Source organism: Acromyrmex echinatior, chromosome 17 (assembly GCF_024713525.1).
Source record: "Acromyrmex echinatior isolate Ae372 chromosome 17, ASM2471352v2, whole genome shotgun sequence".
Classification (NCBI taxonomy): domain Eukaryota; kingdom Metazoa; phylum Arthropoda; class Insecta; order Hymenoptera; family Formicidae; genus Acromyrmex; species Acromyrmex echinatior.
Window position 1 is genome coordinate 5,990,876 of NC_141868.1, and position 8,763 is coordinate 5,999,638.

Genomic DNA, 8,763 nt, shown 5'->3' on the forward strand with positions numbered 1-8,763 from the left:
AAATGAAGTACAGTATAAAATATCATTCAAATAATAATGAAAGGTAAGGTATATTTATAGCCAATCGACTATATTTTAACTTTTGTAACTATTTTTACACAGAAATCTTACGGAAGTAAAAACTAAATTCTGAAATAATAGTACAGAATAGTGTCGAAATCGTAAAATGCTCAAGAAAAAAATATATCCGAGTAAAAAACTCAAAGCCCCGAAGGAAAAAAACTATTATTTCCAAAATTTTTCACCCTAAAATTCTAGAATTTTTCCGTCGTTTATATCTAGCCACAACGCAAGTTCTTGGTAGCGAGATATTTTATTTTGTTGGTATATAATTATTAGGTGTTGGAATTAATTCGTAGCGTTTTTAATGAAAGAATGTTATTTATTTCACATGAGCATTAAAAAATATATTAATGAAAGTACTTCCCATCACTTGTAAAACGCTACGAATTAATTCCAACACCTAATATAAACGTTTTGGCTTCGATCAGAACCAATAAGAAATAAAAATCTCGCTAATTTAAATCTAATTCACTGACGAATCATAAAAAAAATTTTTTATTAACGAGCATTTTGCGTTATCTTTCTGATTTATTTTTAATTTGAGTCCGCTTTTAAGCGATTTTTATGTTCTAATCTGTGACTTAATTTGTAAACATTTATCCGAAATTTTTATTGTTGTTTATATATATATTGAAGAAGGTCTAATCAAAGCCGAAACGTTTATAATTATTAATTGTATGCCAACAGAATATTATTTTGCTACTAAGAACTTGCGTTGTGGCACATACTTTTTATTTGATTAATTCGAATTATTTAATATGAATTATGTAATTGTATAATTTTTTTATTTATAAGATAAGGATTTATAATCAATGTTTATGAGATAATTAAAAAATTGCGCCATTGGATTATCTTAACGATACTTGTCGGTAATGCAGAACGAGTGTTCGCGTCTCGGCTAAAGAACTGGCGAGATCTGCAATATCGACAATTTTTCGGTGATTAGCGCGGAAATGAACCCTATTTTTGGATTCGTGCCTCATTGACGCACGTGCTAAAGATCAAACGGTTTCACAATGTGTCAAAAAATAACTCCCGTCAATAGTAACGGCTCTTAAAACGCCGAGGACGCGTATTATCACGTTGGAAAATGTCGTGAGTAATATATTTCCCTGATTTTTCTTGATTTCCTCAAACTGGAGGCTTATCAGCCTCTCGCGAATCTTCCAACGTGTCATTAGGTACTAATCATCGTTTGCTGAAGGTAAATAAAATTTGTTCGTTTTCATCGCTGCAACATCGTTGATTTCTTGCTGCTTGTTTGCATACGATCGAGGTAAGGTCTTTGAGACGCATTATCAGTCGTAGAAATCGCAGCATCGCATCACGATGAATTCGTGCAGAAAGAAGAATGAGGAGGTATTGGCGAAGGTCTTAAACTTGTTCCTACTGCCGGATTATAACGTTGTCTCGCCAACCTACTTGGATCATCTGCTCACTCACATTGCGGAGAACACGAAGGAATGTAAGGAGCAATTAATCAATTTTAGGCTTTATCGAAATAAATTAACAAATGAAAAATGCCTGTAAGAGCCAAACACATAAGATGTTTTCCATGACATAAGTCGATACTAGTAAGTCGTTCTATCTTTGTTATCGAATGTCAAGATAGAATGATGCTTGTGTCAATTTGCGCCATCAAATGAAAAGCATCCTAAGTATTTCTAAATAAATTGAACAACGTGTATGAAATATATGAAATATATAATGAAATTTTGCATAAAATTTATAATTTATGATATACAGGTACATTTACAAAAATATACAGAAACTCTGATCTTTTGTGAAATATTGATATCTGTTTGCACAATTAACTTCGACATAGTATTTTGATAAAGCAATAATAACAGTATATTTAGCAATTAAGTTTGAAAAGAAATTGTCCAATGATTGCGTTTGTTATTAATCAAAGAAATTACAATAAACTGTATAAGCATTATACCCAACATGATTCGTTCAATCGAGTAGTCATTAAATTTCTAAATTTATTATGTAATACAATATAAATTGAACACAATATATTAAATGTTGTCCGGTATATACTTTGGTATTTAAATTGTACAGGCGCTACAGTTGATTATGAATACTGCGAAGTCTTTCAAGAATGGATACCCAAGGCTTTAGCGATATGGGAAACTGGACAAAAGGCTTCGCACCCTGTGATTACATTTACGCTGAAATTAGTGGGGATTATCTCGCGACATGAGCTACGTTATCACTACTGGCACTGCCAGGATGTGTACAATCGACTCTATAAAATTTTGCAGTTGCACAGAGAGGATTTGCCTGCATCCATTAAAATGGCATATACCACAATGCTCTCAGACTTGATTGTCCATCGAAGCGGCAGACAGTGGGTGATACAGTCTGGTAAGGCAAAACTATGACACTAATGTCAATGTTTAATGTTTAATGTTGATCTAAGTTGTTTTCCTTTTAGGAAATATTGTTCTATCTTTTTTATTCATTCTTTTTTAAATGTCAAGAAGGATAGCAGAATGTTGTGTCTCTTAAAAAGAAAACAACCCTTTGTGAAAAGTAAAAGAACAAAATATTTTAGGACATACACTGCCGTCGAAAAATGCTCGTAACTCGGTAAAAAAATCATCGCAGACAAAAAATAAAAAAGCGATCAAAAGCAGGTGCTAAAGTTTAAGTTTCAAGCTTTAAGTTTTTTTATTTTTTTGTCTGCGATGATTTTTTACCGAGTTATGGTAACCTAAATATTATACAATTTTAAATTCTATGTCCGGAAACTTTTTGACGGCAGTGTGTATATTTTTGAATTATATCATTCATTTATTACAATAGTGATAAATTCAAAAATTTTCATTTTTTAATTGCTTGCAAAAAAGTAGTGGGAACATAAAGAAAAATATTGTTAAAAATAAAACAAGGTTTACGAGCCAAGCTAGAGCTTAATGCCGGATTAATTAAAAACATAAATTTAATTAAAATAAATGTTTCAACCTCTATTGAGTGTCCACTTGTTCTCACTCTCTTACCTCTAACTGTCACATGGTATCAGATTAGATTTGTCTTTACTAATGAAATAAGTTCTCAAGATATCTCAATTTTTCCGTATTTAAATATTACTCTTAGATATTGCACTACCAGTTAACAGACAATATTTAGAATTGGCTCATTTGTCAGTTTAAGAGTTCAATTCAGAATCATTGCGATTGCGTTTTTAAATTCACTTTATAAGATAGCCTTTATTTGATGACCACCATACGCTGTAACGTATCTACATTTTATCCGAATATTCATCATCTATTTCTTAACGTTTATATATTAAATAATACTCACAATCATAACGAAATTGTACATACACGATGATGAATTTAGATTTTATTACATTACTGTCTAAATTATCATATTGGCAAGTTATTATTTTTTAGATGAGTCGTTGATTTCAAATTGTGTTAATTTCAACATTGAAAATGACTCAATAGAGGCCGAAACGTTTTATTTTAATAAACTTATGTTTTTGTAGTTAATCTAGCATTAAGATCTAGCTTGCCTTGTAGCCCTTGTTTTATTTTTAATTTTATAAATTATTTGAGCCTATTGTTTTTTACTAAAAATATTGTCATTTTTCTACAATCAGTTATTATATAAAAATTGCATTTAAAATTAAAATTGTAAAATTTTGATGATTCAAAATTTTTTAACTTATTTTCTGGATTTGATTTTTTTAATTGTGTTGTAATTGTAACAAGTGAGTGGTATATAAATAAATATAAAATGATTTGAAATATATTGAGATTTATATATTAAGAGTTTGCAAATGATATGACTGCAAATTATTGTTCTCTTTTTAAATGCAAGGTGTATGGAAAGATGTTGTAAAGTATGCACATTGGAATCAAACGATGTACGTTACCAGGGAGAGTCAGAAATTCTTATGGACTTTGTTGCTGCATGAACATAAGAACACCGAGACTTGTAAAGAGATCATTCTGGCAGTCGCTGCTCCTTTGATGAGCAATATTTTGGATGGACAAATGCACCAGGCTCTGGAAACGTATCTAGAACAGAACAAACTGTTGTGTTCCACGTTGAATTTATTGACTAACATCCTGGAGAACACTCTGTTCGCAAGTCTAGACAATAGCATTCCCGAATTGATCGAAAGACTTGTAGACCTCGAAATGCGAGTGAAGGCGTTGTTCGAAGCCTGTATCAGCACTAGATTCCTGCAACATGTGCACAAACTGTTACTATTGTCGCTGTTCTTGAAACTGAAGCAAGGAATTAAGGAGCACACCACAGTGATTGAGACCGAAGCGTGGCACAAGTTCTGCTACGGTATGTGTTACATTTTTATGATGCTGTTATCGAAGAAGGACATTATAGAACTAGTGAAGAACAACAAGTTCTCTATGACATATTGGAAGAAGCTGCTTGCATTACATGAATTTGTTCTGCCGGAGCAGCATAAGTTTGAGCATCAAGCTATCGCCATAATGGTAAGTCAATCGCAATTAGAGAAGAAAATGATCCTATCTGACGATAATTTACTCGGTACATTACGATGAATTATCCAGTAATTTTGGAAAGCGGTGGCAAAACGGTAATCTAAAAAAAATATCTCTTATCCATCAAAAACAACGAATTTTATCAAAATTATTAATAAATTATCTTATCGTAATTTTACTGTAAGTAATCGTCACATTGAATCTGATAGTTTTATGTCTAGTTGCAATTCATGCGTTCATGTATGTGATTGGATAGTAATATTAAAAGTAAACTGCTTTTAATTCATTAACAGATAATACCACTATGCGTGTGTATAAAGAAGAATCATTTGAATCATGATCTCTTCGATATGTTTATTAATAAAATTTTCGATGTAACATGTGTGCCTGTACAAAGATTACTTTATAACATGAGGGACGTTATACGGAAGAGTGATCTTCCGATGGAACAAATTTGTAAAGTTTCTATCGATTTACTTCTTGAGATATCAGACATAATGGATAGAGTAAGTACATCCGATTTGTCAAATTAAATTAATTTTTATCTACTTTTGTAATTTTAATTGTTTGCCTTTTTCCAGGATGTCGCTGTAATCACTTTCCAAGCTTTAAGCCACGTTTTGAAAAGTTACATGCCGGACATATGGGGATGTGGACAAGCAAGAAACTGCACATCAGACGTAAACAGCACCTCTCCTTCAGAGCATCCACGAAAACTTCTGTATAAATCGATATTGGATGGTGATCCCATAGTTGATTCTCCTATTCTATTGGCATCGCTGCTCGATGGCTTGGCTGTCATGACAGAAAAATTCAAGCTGAAATGGCAAGAATGTGTGGAAACGATATGTATGTTGTCCCTCGCACAAGAAATTCTCAATCATCCCGGAATATTACCAACGGTAAAAGTTTGCTGAAATCAGAGTAGTAAATTAATTATTTATACGAGAAGAATCGAGTCAAATAATCGTTACTTAGAAAAGAGCTGAGAAATGATCCGAATTTTGATTTCTATTTAGATTTGTGTAAAAGCATTGAGACTATGCAAGCTCGCCATCCATAACTTTATGCCGCCTAATTTGGCATTACTTGTGGATTCGGACAGCAACATGAACGAGATTGGACCTACTCTCTTCAAAAGATTGCACGATCCCAACTGGGAGGTGAGAGACAGTGTCCTCGAGGTTCTCAACACCATCGCGACTATTTCTGAAGACAGTAAGCAAATCAGAAACTATAGGTATAGGTGGTCTCTTCAAGTTTTATTTGTTTTCTCGACAAATACAGAACATATATAATCAACGTATAACAAAATATAAAAATATTTAATCTTTTACAGAATATCCGGCATTCCAGGATTTTCTGTTGATCAATCAGTTTCCAACAGTGGCTGTCGAGATCATTAAAACAGATAACGAAAGTTACGTGCGAGCGTCAGCGTTAACATTTATCGCGACTATGGTACGCATCAACAAGCTGTGGGAGCTGCAATTGTCACAAAAAAACTTAACCGTACGTATATTTGTTCTTCCAAATGTTGTTTCCAAATATTGTTGAAGAAGATTAGTTATGACTTAACTGATTTTTATAGGAAACGGCGATTCATCTACTCAAAGATGAGAGCGAAGCGATAGTCAGAAGAGACGCTGTGAATCTAATCAAAGAGTTGTATGTTCATCAGAAGTGGTCGTATGTATAGTTTTTTTTAATTTATACGTCAATATTCTTTACATGCATTATACGATAATCAATGTACAATTCGCAGGAAAGAAGTCATCGATTCAATGTTGCGAGCGATGTGCATGGCGGCTGTATTTGATCTGCACTGGGAAGTGAAGACGAATGCATTATCCTTTTGGGACCACTTTGTCAAGTCGCACTTGACGGATCAGGGAATGCTTGATGACTCATTCCCGAATGTAACGTTCTCCAAGGAGCACAGAAAGATCGTAGCATTGAACGAAACTGAAATTAAGCGAAGGCTTAATAAAGCACTGGACGAGTTGGCCAGGCAAAGTTGCCTAGGAGTAAGTAAATAATTAGAACCCTGATGTGTATTGAGTGAATTTTATATCTTTAAATCTATCAGCACATAAATAATTGGATGAGTGAATTGATATAATTTGTAAATTATTAATATTTATTTTGTATATAATAAATAATGAGAATAAATATTTAATCTCTGAATTTTTCTTTTTCAATTTTCTAGGTACTTCTGGTTACCCTGAAGGACGATAGTGATTTCGAGGTGTGCAAAGCGTCCGCCGCGATAATCAGCAAGTTAAAAACCTGCCTACTCAAATACAAATTGAATGAACCACCGTCGCCGGTGGAAAATCATGCGACTATAGACACTGTCTATGTTAAAGAAACATCGCCCGTTTCCTCGTCTATCTATGACAAAAAATCGCGAAATGCCTCGCACGTTATTGAGGAGATTGTGGACGCAAACGATGCCAATCTGCTCGCAACCATCTACAAGAACTCCATGAACATGGACGCCGAGATGCCAATAGAGGAAGAAGAGAAAGAGGAGAAGAAGACACTCCGTTACATCTCGTCCGTAACCCGCCAGGATTTCCTCCACGCGATCTTCAACTGTGACATTGATGCTTATATCAAGGAAAAGAATCGCTGGCTGAAGACATATACCAGTAGTTTTGAGTCGATCTTAGACGACATACTAACGATGCATAAGCAGAATGACGTCAATTCGATGGACTGCTATTGAACTCGTGGCAATGTCGCTTACGTGTGTCTTAACACATTAAAGGCCGGTCGTCTAAAATTAGATGTTATGGAGATCAACGGTATTAAATGGCTGGTTTTCTAAAGAAGAGTTTGCTATAAAGAATTTTTTATAGTATGTACTTAAATACACAGGCATTATCAATTATCTCTAGTCTGTAATCGTTCTCACTGCGTAAACTATTGCATCTATTTCCAAGATCAAAACTCCAAATTTCGTCAACACAAAATATAGTCTGCACAAAATATTGCCGGTCGATAATGTGTTAAGCAGCAATATGACGTGCATTCTTTTCTTATATTGGATGACATGTTGATTGTCAAATATTGCATATATGAAGTTATTGTATATATTTGTATACACGTTCCTAAAATCAAGTTAAAATCGAGCATTGGAAATTTATTTTTAATTTCTATGAAGCAGTCCCTTAAAATCTATAAAATATTTTGTTGCACTTTTATTTTTCTTATATATATCTTTCAATCTGTTCTTTTATTATAGTATTGTTCCATATATATTTTCTTATTTGAATAGCAAGTAAGAGATTGTGTAATGTTCTTGTTTTTATTTTAAGTATATTTTATTATTCATGTAACAACGCATGTTTAATGGCATTAACATTTTGTATATTGTTAATGTAAACAATAAAACAGAAAACCAAAGAAAATTTATATGCGTCTTGAGGAATAGATATGCAAACATTGCGTTTACACATAAAAGTGATGCACGGGGTTTTTTCATGGATATCTGTTTCTTATTGAAATAAAATATTAAACAGTTTCTGTTTTATTTTATATGTTTGTTTTCCAAAGATTAGATATTGCAATAGTAATTTACATCACTAGGTAGTAATCATCTTATATATACGAAATTTTGGAAAAATATTATTCTGTGATTGAAAAAAATCCAAAACAAATTTTAAATTTAATTATGTTTTGAATTTTTTCTATCATAGAATAACATTTTCCATTCAACATTTTATATAAATACATATATGTATACAAGATTTGTGAAACAAATTTCTGATTTTGAGAGATAACTATTTTAAATTTGCACGAATTTAATTGACAATGATTTTTTAAACAATTTTCTTATGAATTGTTTATATTTCGTATGAATTACATAGAGTTATCCAGACAATTGTAATTAATTATATATTTTTACACTACGCAATTAACATAAATAAATTAAACATAGTTATTGTATAAAATTCTTTGCAGTTTGTAAAGAGTTTTATATAAATTGAAAAAATTTGATAGTCATTTGAATAATTTGAATTAAGTAATTTTAAAATATATGACTAACTGACATAGCTAAATTCATTCAGGTTTATTTTAAATTCATCAAATCGAGGGGGAGGGGGTTTCTCTCGATTCATGACAAAAATACGTTTAACAAAAGTCAATTAATGATACATCTAGTATAAATAAATACGACAATATGACGTGCTTACAGGCAATCAATATTATA

General features: G+C 32.3%; 1 protein-coding gene across 5 annotated transcripts; it reads left to right on the forward strand.

The window, feature by feature from the left end:
• Positions 1-1,007: 1,007 nt before the first annotated feature.
• On the forward strand, positions 1,008-8,073 carry LOC105145354 (HEAT repeat-containing protein C7orf27). Of its 5 annotated transcripts, none has more exons than XM_087415037.1 (11): positions 1,008-1,158; positions 1,268-1,528; positions 2,128-2,433; positions 3,895-4,535; positions 4,838-5,050; positions 5,126-5,446; positions 5,564-5,762; positions 5,884-6,056; positions 6,136-6,233; positions 6,310-6,571; positions 6,754-8,073. In XM_087415037.1, exons 2-11 carry the CDS (start codon positions 1,393-1,395, stop codon positions 7,273-7,275), a joined length of 2,871 nt encoding a protein of 956 aa, XP_087271163.1. In that variant the 5' UTR covers positions 1,008-1,158; positions 1,268-1,392; the 3' UTR covers positions 7,276-8,073. The 5 variants fall into 5 exon arrangements, with proteins under 5 accessions (XP_087271163.1, XP_011053142.1, XP_011053141.1 ...); XM_011054840.2 differs by having other exon boundaries at positions 1,010-1,267; positions 1,345-1,528; XM_011054839.2 differs by having other exon boundaries at positions 1,010-1,267; positions 1,366-1,528.
• Positions 8,074-8,763: the final 690 nt, after the last annotated feature.

What these genes read in the sequence shown, in the direction of transcription:
- LOC105145354 (XM_087415037.1), top strand. Translation starts at nt 1,393, where the DNA reads ATGAATTCGTGCAGAAAGAAGAATGAGGAGGTATTGGCGAAGGTCTTA. An exon ending in TATCAGACATAATGGATAGA is followed by an intron (nt 5,051 to 5,125) that starts GTAAGTACATCC and finishes GCCTTTTTCCAG; the next exon opens with GATGTCGCTGTAATCACTTT. An exon ending in CCAGGCAAAGTTGCCTAGGA is followed by an intron (nt 6,572 to 6,753) that starts GTAAGTAAATAA and finishes TCAATTTTCTAG; the next exon opens with GTACTTCTGGTTACCCTGAA.